The sequence below is a fragment of the Phoca vitulina genome, unplaced genomic scaffold, assembly GCF_004348235.1.
Source record: "Phoca vitulina isolate PV1807 unplaced genomic scaffold, GSC_HSeal_1.0 scaffold1, whole genome shotgun sequence".
Lineage (NCBI taxonomy): Eukaryota > Metazoa > Chordata > Mammalia > Carnivora > Phocidae > Phoca > Phoca vitulina.
The window spans coordinates 70,210,622-70,232,311 of NW_022589704.1; the positions used below are offsets into that span (position 1 = coordinate 70,210,622).

The 21,690-nt window shown below is 37.8% G+C and overlaps 1 protein-coding gene across 1 annotated transcript in view; it reads left to right on the forward strand.

The window, feature by feature from the left end:
• Positions 1 to 21,690, forward strand: part of PLA2R1 (phospholipase A2 receptor 1) — a 114,272-nt gene that overhangs the window by 30,368 nt on the left and 62,214 nt on the right. The window contains exons 4-9 of the mRNA XM_032409663.1: positions 5,480 to 5,653; positions 9,964 to 10,077; positions 10,610 to 10,753; positions 12,804 to 12,998; positions 14,270 to 14,427; positions 17,513 to 17,611. Of these exons, the coding sequence (XP_032265554.1) occupies positions 5,480 to 5,653; positions 9,964 to 10,077; positions 10,610 to 10,753; positions 12,804 to 12,998; positions 14,270 to 14,427; positions 17,513 to 17,611 (884 nt within the window). The remainder of the gene's footprint in view (positions 1 to 5,479; positions 5,654 to 9,963; positions 10,078 to 10,609; positions 10,754 to 12,803; positions 12,999 to 14,269; positions 14,428 to 17,512; positions 17,612 to 21,690) is intronic.

Genomic DNA, 21,690 nt, shown 5'->3' on the forward strand with positions numbered 1-21,690 from the left:
AGAAGTGAAGTACTGGTGCATGCTACACCATAGACAACTCTTGGAATTATTATGCTAATTAAAGAAGCCAGTCACAAAAGACCACATATTGTAGAATTCCATTCATGTGAAATGTCCAGAAAAAGCAAACCCATAAAGATGGAAACTAATTAGTGGTTGCCTTGGACCGAGGGTGGGGATGGGGATTGAGGAGCGATGGAGAGTGACTGCTAATGGGTACTGGGAGATGAAAATGTTCTAAACCTGACTGTGGTGATGGTTGCACAATTCTTTGACTGTACTAGAAATCGTTGAATTATATACTTTAAATGGGTGAGTTAGGGGCGCCTGGGAGGCTCAGTCAGTTAAGCATCTGCCTTTGGCTCAGGTCATGATCCCAGGGTCCTAGGATTGTCCTGCATCGGGCTCCTTGCTCAGCAGGGAGCCTGCTTTTCCCTCTGCCTGCCGCTCCCCCTGCTTGTGCTCTCTCTCCTTTCTCTCTCTCTCTGACAAATAAATAAAATCTTTAAATAAATAAATAAATAGGTGAATTCTATGTCATGTTAAGTATATCTCAATAAAACTGTTATTTTTGAAAGAGTAATTGGGAGATGAGGAATTGAAGAGAGTATGTGTGTAAAAGTATTTGACTAATGGGGGTAGAGAAGAGGGGGGATGGGGATGCCAAGGGAGAAAGTATTTTTGTTTCTTATTTTTTAAGGATGAGCAACGCTAGGCCATCTTTGAATGTATGTGGAAATGATCCAACAGAGAGAGGCTGAAGATGCAGGAAAGTGAAAGCAATTGATTGTGTATATATGATCTCTCAGAAGACAGAAGGAAGTAGGATCCAGATCATAGATGGACAGACTGACCTTTCATAGATGTAAAGACAATTTCTCCATAAGAAGGAAGAGGGAGACGGTGGTGCAGTTCCAAGAAGTTTGATTGATTAGGTGATGGAAGAAAATGAGGAGAAACTGGTCCAGAGGCTGTGGACTTTTTCTCTGAGGAGGGGGAAGAAGGAATAAGAGGTTTGGACAACAGGAAAGATGTGAAATGAGCATTATGGCTGCCAGAGAGCAAGCTTACTAGAGAAAAGTAGTAATGTTTCCAGGAAGTATTGGGGGTGGTTGATAATCAACTGATCAGAATGACTTTTCTCTGCTCATCTGTTTGGAGCAGGCACAGAGAAGGCCAATGATTGGGTTCCTCTGTTGAAACAGCGCTCATGCTCACTTATGGACTCAGTCCTCAACTTACTTAAAGACTCAGCAACATGTAACAAAATTGACACCATCTCCTTTCATGGGCTTCTAGGACCCACACCTACTAGTTTTCCTCTTTCTTTTGCGGCCAGCACTTCTCAGGTTCCTTTGATAGCATATTCACCTCTACCCAATTACCTTTAAATGCTGATGGGTGAGTGTGGGGAAGAGCATGAAAAAGATGAAACATGGTGCCTGCCTTCCTGATCCTTACATTTTATCGGGAAAAACAGAGAATCAACGAGCAAAATTAAATACATCATTTAATTTCAGCTGTGATCAGGGCCACCAAGAAGTGCGTAAGGCATTAGGAAGGTACAGCAAGAAGTCCTGACTTGGTCTAATATTCTTTTTACATGAGATTTACCAACACAGCACTTTGCAGGGAGCAGAGATCCAATAACTTCGTGATGAGTATATAAAAGGTCAAAGAGAGAAAAATAATAACTTTGTAGTTTGGAGTTGCTCTAATCGTATGAGAATTCCTTTTTTTTCTTTTAAAGAATTCAAATTTTTTTTCAAGTGGCAAGAAACAGTTGACCTGGGAAAGCTGTATCCTTTGGGAAGAAAAACCAGCCATGTTAACAAAGGAAAAGGAATGGCTGCCTCCCAGCAAAATCCGTGATAAAAATCAGTGTTGACATGAATAAATCTCAGTTCATTAGAAGAGAGGTATATTTAAGGAGGGAAAAAATCACCTATTTATAACATGCAAAGGATTTTGGTAATCTTTCATCCAATAGTAGGAGATACAAAGATATATAGGACACAGTTGCTTCCTTCAAGGAGCTCATCGTTTAGTGACAGGAGCAACAATATAAAGGCAGCCATAGATGTAAAGAAATATGACAATATGACTCTAGGCTTAGAGTGGAATTTTTCAAGAATAATTAAATGCACCTGAGACACCAGCCTTCACTCTCGCATTTTCAGTGGCTTGGGAAGAGAGATTATGTATGAAGAAACAAGAGAACTAAGAATATTAAATGCATATGCCCCAGACCAAGATGGGAGCCTGTGCCAAGTGGGTTCTTGGGAAGCAGTCCCTGAGGCAGAGATGAACATGCAGCTCTCTTGGGGGAGTGCTCTCAGGATCAATACATGTGGAGAGGACGGGGAGAAAGCAGCATTGTGCAGGATTGTGATGCAGGCCTGGAGACCCCTAGACTGACTGTATGAGAGCTTCTCAAGCTGGAGTTGCCCCTAGTTGAGGTGAGAGGAGGCACCCATAGCCCTGCACTGACCAATCATAGTTTGCAGGCTGCCTTTGGGAAGGGAGAGTGATATTGGGCAAAGAGACTTCTCAGTCAAGGCACTCCCTGAAGAAGGTTAACACTGAGATGTGTCTCCTGGCAGCTGGAGAAATAAGGCCCTCGATCGTGAAGGGAAATCAGGAGAGTACACCACAGTGCCCAGGCCCACCGTGGCGCTTTCATCCCGTTTGTTACCCTACAGCCTTCTAATACGATCCGTGGAGTGACATGCGGCCCATCTAGAGAAGAGACAGCACTTGTGTCTGGGTGCATGGAAGTACAAATTCTTATATTTTAGTTAAAACCAAATTTCAATGACAGATGAACTTACTTGTTAGAAGAATATAGGCAGGCACCTGTTGCAAACATTTGACTGCAAGTTTCCTCTTGATTAACCTTAAGAATTGGCCCAGGGGCGCCTGGGTGGCTCAGTCTGTTAATCATCTGCCTTCGGCTCAGGTCATAGTCTCAGGGTCCTGGGATTGAGCCCCGCGTTGGGTTCCCTGCTCAGTGTGGAGTCTGCTTCTCCCTCTGCCCCTCCCCCCCACTCGTGAGCTCCCTCTATCTCTCTCAAATAAATAAATAAAATCTTTAAAAAAAAAAAAAAAAGAAGAAGAAGAATTGGCACAGATAATTCCAAACCAAGGGAAATCTAACAAAACTGGGCTGTATAATTTGCAGCAGAGACAGGATCACCTGCAAGCCTCTCATCTCAACTGTTTAATGTACAGAATTCAAGCAGGTTACCGCAAAAAGCTGTGTTTACACAGTTCAATCTATGTCCTATTGAAAGGGCAGGACCAGGGCATCTGGGTGGCTCAGTCAGTTAAGCGTCTGCCTCTGGCTCAGGTCCTGATAATGGGGTCCTGGGATTGAGCCCCATGTCCACTCCCTGCTCAGCAAGGAGTCTGCTTCTCCTTCTCACTCTACCCCTCTCCCTCCCTGCCCCTCTCCCCCACTCCTGCTCGCACTCTCTCTCTCAAATAAATAAATAAAATCTTAAAAAAAAAAGAAAGAAAGAAAGGGCAGGACCAACTCTTGGCAAAAATGGGAATGAGATCAATTGAAGTGTCCTCCAGACCTTTTCTTCTCATGATATGGCTGTGAGCTGAAGGCTTATAATTAGGATTTATTATTGACTCTTTCCTTATGGCAGGAGATGAAAGGCAGTTACCCTATTCCCAGATCTCTCTTCCTGACATCCTCCCCCGATTTCCCCCTCTGACATTTTCTACCAACATCTCTCCCTTTCTGACATCTTACTATCTTCTAGTAGTAAAGAGCTACTCAGACTTGCACTCCTTGGGAAATGCTTTAATTTTTTTCTTCCAAGTCAGTGTTTCCCAGGGTTTGCTTTGTAAACCACCTGCATTAGAATCAAGAATATGTTTAAAATGCAGTTTCCTGGATCCTACCCCAGACCTACTAACTCAGTCTCTGGGACTAAGAACAAGGAATCCGCATTTTCTTTACAAGCTGGCTAAATGATTTTTATGCACAATGAAATTGTAAACAGTCCCCTGCCCCGCTCTTATGGCCTCAACTGTCTTCGCCAGATGAACAGGGCTGAGCTCATGTCTGTTAACACTTACTGTGTTGTCCATCTCAGGGATGGTCTAGCATTTTAACTGAAGACAATCTCTAAGGACTCGTTCTCAATGGGGAAATTTCAGACACGAGAGCAAGATGATTACTGAAATATTCCTTCCCCCTTTCTTTTCCTTTCCTTCAGTTTTACTTGGTGATAGCTTTATTTTCTGCCCTCCTTCAATCTTGGATCCATTTATAAATACATGTAGCAGTCAGAAAACTATATAGACAACTTTAGATTTATATGTGGTTTAATAACTTCTGGTTAACTAACTCAGTTCTGGGGAAAGCATGTTGTGATCAGACATGAAAACAAATTTCTACATTCCCAAGGGAACCATCTAAGTATTATGGGGGAAAGAAACAAAAAAGATTTCATTGTCAAGTAAGTTTGAAGTACAACCAAATTAAAATTGAGCTGTTTCTTTACCACAGACCTTCTCAGAGCCTTTACTATGCTCTTGTACATTTTGAATTTACCAGAGGAGGTTATTTATGCATTATGTCCCAGCTCCTCTTGGAGAGCTCGTGAAGTTGTCTTACTCTGTAGATTACACTTTGGGAAATACTATTCTAGATTTTAGCAAATTGCCTGTCCATCAGTTACACTCATGATATAGCATGTTTCACATTTTCTACATTCTGAAATTCTTTGGCTGAGTTTGATCTCAGGTAATTACTGTGGCTTCTTAGTTCTCCTTGGGGTTTGATTTAAAATTTTAGCAAAATCACCCGAACTAGGTCTTTATTTTCTGTTATTTCAGTAAACTTCAAATTTCAGATCCACATTTTGACTTCATTAAATTTACTTTTAAGCATACTATGCAATGTTTTACAAGTACATTTTGCTTCTTTTCCTTTGGGTTGAAAGAACTTTATCTTAAACTGAATATCAGTGTTCCTGTTCTCAGTGTTTATTTAAAAACTTGTCTTCATCATAAACTCATATTTCAACTGTATCCCTTTTATTCCGCCTAGCATTTTGGTATTTGGGGGTAAAAAGCTTTTTGAAACAACATTTGCATGTGTCTCAAATAAACATTTAAATTCACACAGCTTTCAGTTTTTAGAGAACTCATGCTATTTTCACAAATACTTCTTTTCTGTTTCCTTCTTTTAAAAATGCCTTCTCTTATTTTCCCAGAAAGCATTGGACCTTCTTTATTGATAATTTCTTGAATTTCCTTTAAATCTTGAAAGAGTTGAACCATAAAGTACCAGTGGGATAACAATGCATATTTCATCATAAAGACCTAATCAAGATTCAATAAGGCACTGAAGTTTTAAAGGTTGAAATTGGAATCATTCCATTCAAATTCATCTTAGAAATGCATTGTTGTATAGATAAAGTAAGATTATAGTTCATGTTTTAATGGACTTTGTTTTCAGCGTCCGCAGAGGTGGGTTGTGATGCCATCTGGGAGAAGGATCTCAATTCACACATTTGCTACCAATTCAACCTGCTTTCCTCTCTTTCCTGGAATGAGGCACATTATTCATGCCAGATGCAAGGAGGAGCTTTACTAAGTATTGCAGATGAGAACGAAGAAAATTTCATAAAGAGTAAGTAGGTGGATGACACACACCGATATTAATGCAATTAAAATGACTGTTAACAGTTATGTCCAGGTATGCAAAAATATATTCTGAAAAAAAAGTCCCTTAGAAAATGTTTTATTTTATAAGTACAGTGCCAACTCACACCCAGAATTGTGACCTGTCCCCTGGGCCATACCATTTGGCACCCGGGCATTTCTTCTTTATTTTCTCTCCCTGGGAGAAGAGAAGTTGAGGCCTCAGCAAGGAACCCAGGACAATTTGCAACTCCAGCAGGTGGATCTGGGATACTTCCAAACTTAAATACAAATCCCTGCTCTGCTGGAGATCTTAGCTATTCAGCTTCCATTAATAAATAATTAAGTCATTTATTAATTAAACAAAATCTCACCTGTCAGTCAATATGCACAGATACATAGACCTTCTCATGGATGACGAAGAACTTAAAATTTGGTTGGAAAAGCAAAAGCACACACATGTTAACTAACAGGATAGGACAATAATATGTCAAAAGAGTTGTGCTAATGGACTGGGTCTTGGGTTTTACCCATCACCTAAACTATCCTCTTATTTCTCCTTTATAGATTAAATGTGTTTGTAGATGTGTACACACAGCTTTTTAAAAATTTTTAGAAACATTTGAAAGTATGGCAAAATTAGTCACTCATTAAAAGTTTCTGACACTTTTTTCAAATTTTGTTTCACATGTAGTACATATTTATTCTAGAATAATTTTTAAATTTCAAGTATACAGAAAGAAAAATATCCCATCATTCTACAATCCAGAGATAACCATGTTTTTCTAGAAAAAAACATATAAAGGCATACATACATATATAGTATGTATAAACAATAGTTTTGAATAAATGCATGAATGGCTAGGGGCAGGGACCACAGAACCCTCTGCTTGGGTTGGACTCCTTCCTCTACCACTTCCCAGCAGAGTGACCTAACCCGTCTGTGCCTCAAATTCCGCCCCCCCATCAAATGGAAATAATAACTGTGCTACTTGTTGGCAGTGTGGATTACATGTTATGATGCAGGCGAAGGCTTAGAAAAGGGCCTGGCACACATAACAAACACTCATTGTGTATTAACCATTTAACAACTATGCACACAGTTTGATAAGATGCTTATTTCATGTACCAGCATATAATGTACACCTATCCATGTCCATAAATATAGATCTGCATCATAATTTTTAATGGTTACATAGTATTATAGGTTAGGAATAATATATGTATCTAACCTCCTACTATTAGATAGTCCGATAGATAAAAAAATTATTTATTTTGTTTTTATTTATTTGTTGCTATCATAAATCATCCCTGCACTTACCTTTGGGCATAGATCCCCAATTATTCCTCTATAAGTTTGTGGAAGTATATTCACTGGGTGAAAGAGGAAGCACATTTTAAAGCTTTTGAAAGTCATTAATACCTTCCAGAAGGAATGTAACAAATGCTTGAACAGCACAGTTTTGCCCCTTTCCCCACAGACATGCAAAAGTAGGAAATTATGATCAAAACTGATTTGAGTGAGTCATACTGCAGGAAATCACCAATTTCCAATATCATTATTAGCCTGTAATGGTTTTTACAGAAAATTTTGCATTCCATGTATGAATTATAATTGTTATCTATCTTGACTGTCAGGATTTCTAGTAAGAAGGTTTGGACTTACTCATCAAACTTGAATAATGATGAAAGAAATAAGATATGTCAGAGACTTTGATTTAAATACCACAATTCTATAATTAGACTTCGGGGGATTGTTTAGGGAAACAGAAGTCTATTCATAAAGACAGAACCCTGTTCTGACCAAGGTATTTTTTAATAATGAGAATAGTCTAGTTTCTTTCTAATCACTGGTGAACATTAATTAACTATGATATAAGGAATTATCTAAGCTGTCACAAATGCCAAGAAATATCCAAAAGAATTTAGGTTTGAATTTATTATTACAGAATTGTGAGCCAATTTAGTTGTAAAGCTAGATAGATGTTTTTGTAACTTTAAACACAGATTATAAATTACGCAGTGATTTTTATGTGTATTGTTAAAACAACTGCACAGAGAGTATTCAAAACAACTCTAAGATAAGAATAATTATTATTTAAGTATTTTAACTAGGTTATTTGAAGATATCGCTTGACACTTGCACTGATATGAAATGTGAAAATTTCTCTATCTTGTCAATCCATCTTCCTGTCACGTCCTGTCATCATGATACCCATTATATGATTTAATCAGATAGTGTTACTGAAAGGACTAATTGAATCGACATCAGAAAGAGACTCCGTGTAAATGAGGCAGGATCTTGGAAGGGTGGGACCTGTGAATGGTATGCCATTTCTCTTTAGGGATTTCTGGGGTCTCAAAATTATAAAGCCCCCTTTCTTTCCTAAGTGGGATAGGTTCTTCCAGTTTTCCCCTATTGTACTGAAATGCTCAATCACAGAGAATGCTGCTGGCTTGTTATGTGAATACACTGATCTTTATAATCTGGGTGATCCTACAACCAATCATCCAAACTGAGACTCTTTTGAGAGTAAAAGAGGCTGCGATTAGTAATTATGCTGAAACTACCAGCATAAACTATAAGTTTTCCTGGCAAACTGGGACAGTCACCCTATCTATAAGTCTTAACTGTCAGGGCCTCGGTCTCGGGCAGGGCACCTGCAACTGGCTCAAAATATATTGGGTTCTGAAGCAGATGAACCATAAGAGGAAGAGAAAAATGCTCCCTTTTATAGGTTAAAAGATTAAATAGCGACATTTGAAAGTGTCACAAAACTAGTCACTTTCACTACGTTTCTGACACTTTTTTAAAAAATTTATTCTATAATAATTTGGGGGAATTTTAAAGGCAGTGCTTTTATTTTTTTAAAGCAAAATAATTCAAATATAATTGTAGACCATAATATACACTGTGTAGATTCTTTTGAAATTATTGTGGCTTTCTTTTTGGCATTGTATATGATCAGTTTTGGTGAGTCCATTCTCTCTTTGGGGAGCCATAATCCCCAAATCCAGAAACATTATTAACATTTTAATTTAGTAGGTTGCATTTTACCCTCAATGTTAGTAAAAATCTCTCTTTTAAATACTTAAAAAGCATCATTTAAACAGCTGTATAATATTTTTTATCCAGTCGGAAAAATAACCATCCCTTTATTTCCATTACATACTTCTCCCTGGTTGGCCTTCTACATTTTGGGCTGACTTTTATTTCTTATGTTTATTTCTCTTATTCTAGAATCATTTTTTAAAATTCATGTAACAAAAGAAAAACCAAAGAAAAATTTCCCCTAATCCTACAGTTCTGATAACCATGTTTTTCAGTACAAGCATGCCAATGTACATGTTTATACATAGCACCTATAACAAAAATGGGGTTAAATTAAAATGTGTGGAGCTGTGGCCCAGTGGCTTGGAGCAGGGGCCGTGGAGGCAGCCTGCCAGAAAGCCTTCTCCCAACCCAGGCTGAAGATGCAACAGAGTATGGCTCCAGCCTGCTATCCATCCCTCTGGATACTCTGGTCCCTTGGATTATGCTTCTCCTCTTGGTCAGACAACTCCTTCTGGCTCTCACACTGGACAGCCCCCTCCCTGCTTGCTTTAGCATACCTTCTTAAATTTGAGGACTTGCCTCCATTCACCAACAATACTTATCTGTTTTTCTCTTCCTTGCCAGATCCCTAAAGAAAAGCTTCTTTACATTGTTCAGTTTTTTAACTGTGAAATACTTAAAAAATATTGAAATGTGCAGAAAATTTTATGGGCACATACATATACCCATTATACAGATTAACATCACTTCTTCCTGTTCCACCCTTGCTTGGAGCCTTCAAGCTAAGGCTGCCACCAGGCACACATGCACACAGAGCAAGGGAAGGAAGACAGAGGGGCCCTTTCTGGAGTGGCCTTCCTGGACACGTCCTCCTCTGCCGTCTAAAACCCTTAAGTGCATGAGCTCACACAGATCAGATGGTCTCAAATTTGCAACCATGCAGCCCTGGGAGGATTGGTGATCATTGAGAGGCAGCACTTCCGATGCTTAGATTAAGCACTTCAGGGCTGAAGAATTGCTATTGGTGAGCCTTTAGGAGACTGCTGTGTTTCTCAAGATGGCAGAGGCTGACTTTGTTACTCTGAAGCATCAGAGTGGAGTTTAGTAGCACTTAAAACCCTTTGTCATGGACTAGAGTTCACTTAGACTGCATCCATCAGGAATAATAAAACAAGAAAGAAGTGTAACATTGTGGGAGGAGGTTGTTTGCGTGTGTTGACACTCCGTTTTTCTCTTCATTTCAGAGCACTTGGGCAGTGAAGCAGTGGAAATGTGGATAGGTCTGAATCAGCTGGATGAAAACGCTGGCTGGCAGTGGTCTGATAGAACACCGCTCAACTATCTGAACTGGAACCCAGGTACCTGCAGTGATTCACGTGCCTTGGTCGGGTGGCATGATCCCGCCCCCTTACACAACAGCTATTTCCCACGTACATATAAGTCGTGTTATTTCAAAGGGGTTTATAATCATCTTTAAGCTTGCCTCAACTCCCATAAGCCTAGCTTTTCCAGACAAGAAAATGGAGATCAAGAAGGTAAGCTATTTAGCCAAGGTTGCAGGAGAACTGGGTTGGAGCCAAGACTCCCGTCAGCTGTTCTAAAAATAGCAACAAATGGCAAAATATTTCCTTAAAATAATAAAATCAGCTATTGTTATCTTTGGGAACTCATTTCATTGTCATGTATGGACTTCAACTGCAAAACCATAGATATAATATGACATCTTATAGGGTTTGCCATACATGCCAAAGAGAAGGGCTATCTCCTTGATGCTAAAAACTACATTTATATATATCAAATATATCATATTTGAATAAATAAAATGACATCAATATATATTAAACTGATTTTGCCTCTGACATTAAACACCCACACACACTGTATTTTCAGAAATAGATTTTGAGCCATTTGTTGAATATCAGTGTGGAACATTTAATTCATTTATGCCAAATGCCTGGAGGAGTCGGGATTGTGAATCCGCCTTGCCTTATATATGTAAAAAATATCTAAACCACACTGATCAAGAAGAGATTGGTAAGTGTTTTTACTTTAAGTTGTTTTTATGAGTTGCTTACTTGTCCTCTCAATATATTCAAATTCCTTTACATTTTTGCTAATAATTCATAATTTAAGGCTAGTTTTTATGTCTATATGAATAAATATATGTAAGTAGATAACATCTGTTATTCCAAAGGCACCATGAATTTAACAAACGCATTTGTTAGTTTTTACTAAATTTTTTTTAAAAACCAAAGCAAAATAACCTAGGTGTTGAAAACATTGTCTGCTTCTTTTTTAAAAATTTGCATTCTTAGTTGTTCTGCATGAGATAGACAAGATATGCTTCCTTTTCTATTCTAGTTTTGAGTTTTATTTATGGTTACCTTAGAAATTAAATACAAATTAGAACATAGTTTTATAAAATTCTTTACTTCATTTATCTCCTATCACACTCTGTATCTCTCATTATCCTCCTTGAAATGACATACAAACTTTTATATGCAACAAAGACTTAAATACCACCTAATTACAATCTAATACCTGGAGCCCAATTTGTTTTTAAGGTCTATTGACTCTTTTTCTGTGGGAATTAATGTCTTAACTCAGAAAGTAGAAATAAAAATATAACCATATTTAAAGAATCATTACCAGCATAATTAAAAACAACTCCAGATTTAAAATAATAAGCTGAATTATTATTTTTAAATATTACTCCTTACAACCAGACTTGAACTTTCATTTTCCTTTAAGTGGCTAAGCCTAAGGGTATGGTAGAATAGGGGGAAGAAGAAGCATTGTGCCATTTTTTTAATGTGGAGATTTTTTTTCATTATGTCGAGAACGTTCTATCGCTGTTCCTTTCCATCTCTTCCTTCTTCTCTTGTCCATTTCTTCCTTTCTTCCTTGTTTCTTTCTTATGCTTTCCTGCCATCCTTTTTTTCTTCTGTTTTATTTACTCTCTGGATCTACCATTTGAGGTCCAAAGACCACAAATGAGGGTAATTAAGTTGTTAGTTTGGATTATTTGCTGTTGCTTCAGGTTTAACAAATTCTTTTGATGATCTAGTCCAATGTCTTCAAACTGTGTTTTCAGGATCTCTGGGTTCTTGGCTTGGCTCCACCTTTGGTTCAATCAGAGAAGTTCCTCTTTTACTTTTTTCTTACCCGTAGAGTGAAGTTTAAAGGTTCCACTTTTAAAAGGGTTTCCATGACTATATTATTTAGTTTAAAACCACTGGAAAAGATGATACCTAAATGTTCTAACATTCTTGAACTGTGATTCTAATTGCTGTCAGCATCCCAGAGCAATTTTAAAACAATGTCTCATTTCCCAAATAGCCCTGGAGTTGTGTCTAACTAAATTAGTGCTTAAAGTAGGCACTCCGTGTGGTTAACAAAATAAAGTAAAAATGCTAATTACCAGATTGAGGACAAGCTCCCAGAAAGGGAGAGCCCAAATTTGACATACACACCACCTCCTTCCCTTCCAGTGCCAAAGCATCATGGCGCTATTTTCCTGTAAGTCTAACCCAGTGTCCATATGAACCCAGAGGGACAACACAGACACTCAGACTGACCTAAAAGTGAAAGCTATTTGTCATCTCTGCTCTGGAGGAAGTAACCAGAATTTCAAGCTTTTTTTCAGCTGAGGATAAATATCTACCCCCACCCACATACTGTACATAAAATCTTGGGAATGCCATTTAAACTGTTTTTCATAATACTCCTTTTCCAATGTTAAAAGATTTTTTTAAATGCAGAACTCTAACTGCTGAATTTTATATCCAGCCCTAACTCTTCACTTGGGTTGTATGACCTTTACCAAGTCTCCTTACCTCTTTGTGCCTTAGCTCATCTGTAAAATGAGTCACTGGGATCCATTAGATCCTAGATCTAGATCTAGCTCATATGTTGAATCCTTCTCAGTTCTGAAGATCTAGATGGTTTATATGTTATTGTTTCATATGTCTCTGTTTTTCAAATTTTTAAAGTAATCATATGTTGATCACAATTTATATTAAGGCTAATAAGTAACATTTTAAAAATGGTGGAAAATGACATTGTTTTTTGTTGGTTTAAAAAGAAAAAGGTGCTTGGAAATATTATGCTACCCACTGTGAGCCTGGCTGGAATCCCCACAGTCGTAACTGCTATAAACTTCAGAAAGAAAAAAAGACCTGGAAGGAAGCTTTGCATTCTTGCCAGTCTGATAACAGTACATTGATAAACATTGCTTCATTAGCAGATGTGGAGTTTCTTGTAACCCTCCTTGGAGATGGTAAGTGCCAAATGTCTCTGATTTAAGAGGTATGAAATATAATGTAGTCACTATCTTTATTAGTGGAGTTGAAAAGAAGTTAAGCTATTTAAAAATGATTATGGCACATATATCTCAAGTTTCTAAATAATATTCAGGAGTGCAAATTCATTGGATTTTTATAAAATATATGCTCAGAAATTTTGTAACACCTTACATATACCAGATACATTAGATGTTGGTTTTTTTTCTTTTTTTAAGGGCGAAGGTCATTTCCAGAAACTTTTAATAAGAGAACTTAAACCTGCAATTTAGCCTTATGGCCACTACATAGCAGTAGTATGCTGTGGTCATGTAATCTAAGCAATAATGGAATTTCTGAGATAAATAATCGGATTTTAATAACTTTAGCCAGTGAAAATTTATTCAGTTTGGTGGTTTGCAAGCTGTGTGCCACGTTCAGAAATTCTGAGCTCCTAAGCCTCCACCCACCTTTTGTCCATCAGAGCAGGTCTCCCCCTATGTCATATATTTGACATAGAATTCTGTTGAAAAAACATTGAAATCACCAAGTTAGAGTAAAAATTTTTTTAATGAAAAAAAAATCTCCAGAGTCTACTCTGGTGACCTTTTGAAAGTTAGGTTTTAGTTTAGAGTGAAAACAAAAATCCTTCTCTGTCACTTTTCTCACCTCCTGCATTTGAGATTAAAAGGATCCTGTGGCTGCCTCTGTCTCCATAGGGGCACTTGAACATTTCTCTCAGCCTCCTAGGGTCTTTTCACCTTACCTGGGCTGTCAAACTTTATTTACTTTTCTAGCAGCCCCATTGCTCCCATTTTAATGCTTCTAAGAGTTTCTGCTCCTTTTTTCTCATGGCAAAAAAAAAAAAAAAGGGCAAGAAAAAATATATTGTAAAGGGTTTTTTTTAAAGTGCCCTTTTCCTAATCCAGTTGACCTTCCTATTTTTCCTTTCTCTAAGCAGAGGCAAAACTATACTGTTCAAATCTACTTTTCATATAGTAGCAGGAACTAATTAGAGTCCCAGCAATCTGACTTGCTTTTAAGCTTTGTCCTTGCATTGGCTTGAGATCACACTCTGTCCCACTTCCAAGGTCTGTGTTGAGCAGATGGGGTAGTATAGGGGAAAAAGATCTAAGTAGATATTTTATACCAAGAGTTAAACAGGTTTTATTGCGTGAAGGAATAAAGAAGAAATCATTTGTAACAGGCCCAGTGCATTATATCCTTTGCATATAATAGGATTCCTGTAATTTACATTTATCTCTTACAGAAAATGCATCAGAAACATGGATTGGTTTGAGCAGCAATAAAATTCCAGTTTCCTTTGAATGGTCTAATGGCTCCTCAGTCACCTTTACTAATTGGCACACACTTGAGCCCCAAATTTTTCCAAATAGAAGCCAGCAATGTGTCTCAGCAGAGCAATCTGTAAGTTGATTTGTTTGTTTAATGCTCACTTTGCTGGACTTGTATTGAGGACCACGTGCATCAGGGACTTGGGCTGTGGCAGAGACCAAGACGGACACAGTCCCTGCTCTTCTGGGGCGTCCATGCTAGGCAGTAAACACGTGCACACAGGAAAAACATGGTAATTATAGTTGTGATGATAACTTTGAGGAAATAGGTGACCTGATGCTGAAAAACTTGGGTTGGGGCTGCTACTTCGGACAGGACAGTCAGGAAAGACTCTCTGAGGAGGTGACGTTTAAGCTGGGACTTAGGAAAAAAAAAAAAAATACTCTTGAGACACAGGGGAAGAACATTCTAGACAGGGGACAACAGCTAGTATAAAAGTCCAAAGGAAGGCTAAGGTTTGCCATGTTTAATAATCAAAAAGAAGACCAGTGTGGCTTGAAAGTAGAACTGATGAGGGGATTATAGGAGAGAGGGCAGGAGGAATTGAAAAATGTGAGGCTTATAGCCCTGGTATAGAATGACAAAAGGGGGCTTCAAGGAGACGAAGGGCATGGTTTGATTTACATTTTAAAAAGTAACTGTGGCTGCTACCTAGAGAATAGATAAGAGAGAGGAAAAATGGAAGCAGAGAAACCAGTTTGGAGGCTACTCCAGTGTTGAATTGGGGTAGTGAATATAGAAACAAGCAGATAAATTCAAAGATCCTTTGTAGGATAGAAATTGTTGCTAGATTAGATGTGGGGTGAGCACAGGGTAGGTGTTTGGCTTGAGCAACCTCTGTGTTTGTGGATGATGGTGTCATTGACCTCTATGGTGAAGATGTGAGGAGAAGATCTGAAGTGTCAGGAAATTACTCTAGAGACTGATGGCTTTTACGCTCCATTATCCTATTAACATAAAAGGATTTCTACAATGTGTGTAACCCCATTGAAAACTGTGACTCAGTGGAAAATCTTGTTCTTTTCCTTACGTGTATGTAATGGTCCCAGTGGTCTTAACATCACATTTATCTCTACGCTCTAGTCTTTCATATATCTAAAGCATCTGATTAGATTACACAAAATTAGTTTAATCCCAAGTCATTTGACGCATTTATTATACCTTAGACTAGACTTAATCTCTTTGATCAGATAGCTACTAAACTCACTGGTTGAGTTGTAAATCATTAGGATTTGGTAGGCATTCTCACTCTTATCACCAGGATACCATGTTAAGTGCAGTTTATTAAATGTTACTTAAGTAGCTTGACAAAGTAACTGTGCCATCCAAACTTAGAAAATTTCTAAGCACTTACTTTTATGGCACCTCACTTTCATTGTATTATCTTTGAGGCTGTCATAGATATGCTCAGTTACAATTTAAATGCTAAGGTAGTTCTCAAGTCACATTTGAAGGGGGATAAACAATGACCTCTCTAAATGTTTGTCTTGGGTCTAACTGTGGAAAGCCATCACCGTTTATTCTACAATATTTGATGCTTTATTGGTTCATTGGTTTTGAGATAATTAAGATGACCTTCATTTCCTACTGACACTCTCCTTTTTCATTTGACAGACACCGGTATTTCACTTAGCATGTCCACAGAACAGGAGCCAACATTTGGACAGGAAAATTATATTTAAGAGAGTAAGGACAGGTATTAATATTACAGGATGTGTCAGAACAATGCTGATTTTTGTGTCCCCCTTTCTGGAAGCTCAGTAGCTCCTTAAATAGTGGATGCGTAAAAAGTAACATTTATTCCCATGAAGTAGAGCTCAATATGAATATAATTATTATAATTAACAAGTTACCTAAGCATGGTTGATGCCTAATTTGAATATGAGAGCCTAGGAAAATGTTCATTCATTCATCCATCCATCCAATTATTATTAAGCAACTACAGTATGCCTGACACTATCCTTTAACGGGGTGGTTTGCTGGAAGACTCCAGGGGGGAGGGCTCCAGAGCTGCTCTTGCAGATGAAGGTGTCAGCCTCCTATACAGTATTCATATTCCCCTAAAACCCTGCTTGCCTGAGATACCACTTAAAATTTGAATTGTGAGCCTTTTGGCCTAAAGGTCTGATTTGTGTTAAAATAACAAATCCTTTGGGAGGATAAAATTTTAATCTGTTAGCAGTTATTGTATTTCATTATTAATGTAGGATATTAGAGCAGCCGTCTGTAGAACTAGAAGACGTGAAAGTATCCGCCTGTCATATAAAGAAGAAATGGAGTGGGGCTTTGGAAAATTAGTAATAAAGAAGGACATTGTGGCTTGAACACAAAGTCCAGCTATTATAATGTTATCTAGGGTAACTCATGGTAGCTTCCAGGCATTCCCCCAGTATCAGGTTTATGCATGTAAGTAGCAAAGCATTCGATTTTACACTTAGAAGTGATTAAAGAGAGGAAGCAGCATTCTGACTTGGTCACAGGGATAGTTTCATCCAAGTGGCTCTCAAAGTGTGGCCCCCAGACCAACAGCATCAACATCAATTGAAACCTTGTAAGAAATGCAGATTCTCAGGTCCTACCTGACCTATTAAATAAGACACAGTGATCATGAGGACCAGTCATCTGTGCTTTCGTAACCCTTCCAGATAATTCTGATGCACAGTAAAGATTGAGAATCACTGCTCTAACCCATCCTTTTAAAGGAAAAATTGAGAGCAGCTAATGTAAATCCAGGCTGAGTCTGATATTAAATCCTAGTTCCAAATTTTACTGACTGTAAGACCTTATGCAAATATTAAACCTAACCTTTCAAATGGGAGTAATAATGCCTACCTCACAGCAACGTTGAGATTATACATGACAATCACCCAACATTAGGCCTAGCACACTATCAAGAAACATTAGTGGCCCCTCCTCTCCTGCCCACCAATCTGGGATTGCGTGTCTTAGAATTGTTGAGAGTCTGGAGGAAGCGGGGCCTCCCACTCCCATGTAGAGAGAATATCAACCCTTCTAAGGACCACACAAAGTCCTGACTCATATACTCCATCCTGAAACACTTATTATTAATCATACTTTTATTCAAAATAATTGATGTTGCCTATCAGCATCAATAATGAAGTGTATTCATTCATCCTTGTAACATTTTTCCACTTAGGAGGGACACTGGAAAGTTAAAAATTGTGAAGAAACACTTTTTTACATTTGTAAGAAAGCAGGCCATGTCCTTTCTGACACTGAATCAGGCTGTCGAGAGGTAAGTGCTATTAACATTGTGTTTAGTGTAGTGACTTCATAACTAGAATAATTTATGCAACAGCAATTTTAAAGTGAATCTCTCTCCCTCTCACACCTGCCTTTGCTCCCTCCTCCCTCTTTCCCCTCCCTCCTTATCTCTCTTCCTTCTTTCTTTCCTTCCCTCTTTTTTTTCTGACCTTGGGCTGCTTTTAGCAAACCAAGCAATTATCAGCTAGGGGCATATGAAGGATTTACAGCTCTGAGAAGGATCGTTGCTTCTTTGACCTAAACTACTTTTCTTTTGAAATTAGAAACATAAATGATCCTATTATACCATCTGTACAAACAATGACTGCTGTGTGATGCCCTGTCTCACAGGTGAAGACCGGCAGAGTGAAAAGAAACGCATTCCTTTGATGGAGAGTGAACTTTTGCACTCAAGAGTCCTGACTTCCTTTTCACTATTCTTAAACTTAAATCTTTGAATAGAATACTGGCAAGAAGTGCATGTTTGCAATATATTTATTATTTGGGAAAGAGATAATAAAAAATACTTTCATATTTTAAGTAATAAACGATTTTTGGTACTTAACATACTTATTTTCAATACTTAAAGTAATAAAAGATACATAATACTTCAGGTTTAAAAGTCAAAGGTAGACAGTTATGTTCTAAATTTCTTCAAATACATTCAATATCCTGCAGTAAAGTTCTCAACACATGCATTCTCTCTCTCTTTCTCCCTCTCTTTCTTTCTCATCCCCGCCCCCCCCCACACACACTAAAGAATTTAGGTTTAAATATTGGAGATTTGTATGCATCTCAAAAATTTCCCAAACCTGGCTTTTTATGCAATTCTTTATTTTTCTTCTAATCCAGTTATTTATGTTTCAATGAAGTGATGACCCATCTCTCCAAGAAACTGCAATTTATTCATTAGTCAGTGTGTAAACATATGAATTACTCTTCATCCTCTAGGTCAATAATACCTGTGCCATAGCTAACATGCTACCAAACATTATATCTAATGACTACAGTTCCTGAATTACTTAGAGCTGATTACTGATCTAATCCCTATCTGACGAGAAATATTGAAAAAAAAAAAAGTATGTCTTACTGTGGTTTTCAAGGCAACTCAACATGTTGTATTTGTGTTGAAAAGGAAATTAACTCCTTACACAGCAGAAATAGAACTGATGTTCTATTCAAACTTTTGTACACTGCTTCCCTTTGCTGGCTAGCATTACCAGTATTTAAAGTTCAGAGTAAATTTGGAGTTCAGAGCCAGTTCTCTAACTTTGTGATGAAAGTCCCATTAATTTCTTTATGTATCAATCCGTGAATATGGTTTCAAAAGTTTCCTTCCCTTTAGCCAACTGCTTCAGTGCACTTCTCTAAACAGTTTGTACATGCAAAATCAACTTATAAAATATTTCTCACAGGGGCGCCTGGGTTGCTCAGTCGTTAAGCGTCTGCCTTCGGCTCAGGTCATAATCCCAGGGTCCTGGGATCGAGTCCCACGTTGGGCTCTCTGCTCAGCAAGGAGTCTGCTTCTCCCTCTCCCTCCTCCTGCCACTACCACTGCTTGTGCTCTCTCTGTCAAATAAATGAATAAAACATTAAAACAAAACAAAACAAAAAATAAAATATTTCTCCCACAGCACACAAAAATAAACTCAAAATGGATTAAAGACCTAAATGTGAGACCCAGAACCTTTAAATCCTAGAAGAGAAAAAGGTAGTAATTTCTCTCACATTGGCAGTAGAAACATTTTTCTAGATATGTCTCCTAAAGCAAAGGAAACAAAATTAGAAATAAACTATTAGGACTACAGCAAAATAAAAACCTTTTGCACGGTGAAAGAAACTATCAATAAAACAAAAAGGCAACCTACTGAGTGGGAGAAGATATTTGCAAATGGTATATCCAATAAGAAGTTAATATGCAAGAACCTCAAAAGTCAACACCTAAAAAATCCCCAAATAATCCAATTAAAAATGGACAGAGGACCTCAATAGACATTTTTCCAAAGAGGACATACAGATGGCCACCAAACACATGAAAAGATCCTCAACATCAGTCATCATCAGGGACATGCAAATCAAAACCACAATGAGATATCACCTTACACCTGTCAGAATCTCTAAAATCAACAACACAAGAAATAGTAAGTGTTGGTGAAGATGTGGAAAAAAAGGAATCTTTATGCACTCATGCACTGTTGGTGGGAATGTAAACTGGCACAGCCACTTGGAAGACAGTATGGAGGTTCCTCAAAAATTAAAAATAGAAATACCATGTGATCCAATAATTCCATTACTGGGTATTTACCCAAAGAAAGCAAAAATATTAACTTGAAAGGATATATGCACCTCTATGTTTATTGCAACATTATTTACAATAGCCAAGATATGGAAGCAACCTGAGTGTCTATTAATAGATGAATGGATAAGGAAGATGTGGTGTATGCATACACACCCCCCAACACACACAGAGAGGAATATTACACAACCATAAAAAAGGATGAGATTGTGTCATTTGCACTAACATGAAAAGGACCTACAGAGTATAATGCTAAGTGAAATAAATCTGAGAAAGGCAAATACCATATGATTTCACTTATATGTGGAATCTAAAAAAACAAATGAATAAACAAACAAAAAGCAGAATCAGACCTATGAATATATAGAACAAACTAGATGGTTGCCTGCGGGGGGGCGGGGCGGTGTTGGGCAAAATGAGTGAAGGTTAGTGGGAAATACAGCCTTCCAGTTATGGAATGAATAAGTCACAGGAATGAAAGGCACTACATAAGGGGGGGGGGGGGGTTTTTTGATAATTTCAAAGCAAAAAAAAAAAAGACTTTTTTCCCTCTGAGTTAGTTTTTTGGGATTGTATAATACGAGCAATTGTTTCAGTACTGTCATCATCATCATTTAAAATGAAATGGCGCCTCATGTACAAAAGATATTCACAGATACAGTCAATTATTCTTCCCACTTTCATTGTATGGACAAAGGCTTATAGTAAAGAGTCTTTGTTTTTCTGGTTATTACTATGCCACATCCCTCCCCCTGCCACTTTTCTTGAGCCTGTTCAGTTCTCGGATTTTTTATTTTACTAAGCAGCCTGTGATCTGAAAACTACTAATGAAGAAGGAATACTTTGTTAGAAAGGTCAAATTGTCAGCCTTCCTCTGCCTGTCCTTCCAGATAGAAAAGCAGTCTAACCTCCCACCCCATCTAGAGTGATCCAGGGGTTTCTGGCTGGAGCTGTCAATTACTCACATAGATAAGATTATGGGGAGAGGTTAAGGGAGTGAGTTCAGAGCACATCCTGGATGGCTGGATGTGGAACTCCTGTGATCCACACCTCATTTAATAATATGTTTTGAACTAAAATTGCTGAGTTCTAAAATAAGGTTTTCTTTAATTTACTGCAAGACTGAGACCTTTTATAAGAAATATAGCAGAAATCATTTTATATCTGATCAAAATCTGGCAAGTATTGGCAAGACACAGAATAAAGTGTATTTTAAATCTCGTGAATACAAAAAAAACCCTGGTGAATACATAAAAATAGATGTAAGTGATGTGATTTTATAATACTGGAAAGGGACTAAAATAACTCAGTTTAAGTATAGAAGACTAGTGAATGCATGTCTCCTGCAGTATATGATTTTAAAGAACAGAGCCACCCCTCATTGCTCTCAGGGCGGAGCCATGGAGCTACGCATTTATCATTTTTGTTTAAATGCCAAAGCTTGCTCTCTTTCTCTCAAAGGATAGCCAGTTGATTGATTTAGGAATAATTTATATATATTTTAGCCAGTTTCTATTTGGAAATATTATGATCTAGCTAAGACCATCATGGATTACACCAGAATTGGGTTCCAGGACAGCTTGTCCACTAGCTTATGACTTTATCCAGATCTCTAACCTCAGTGAAACTTAGTGGGGTAGCATGAAATATGTAATATGAAAGAAAGTTGAAAAAAACATACACTATTATCTAGATACATATGTCCTCTTTGCTCATATTGAGTTCCTGGCTCTATTTAAGGTCTCTGCCTGCACTGTCTCCCTTTCATTCTCAGA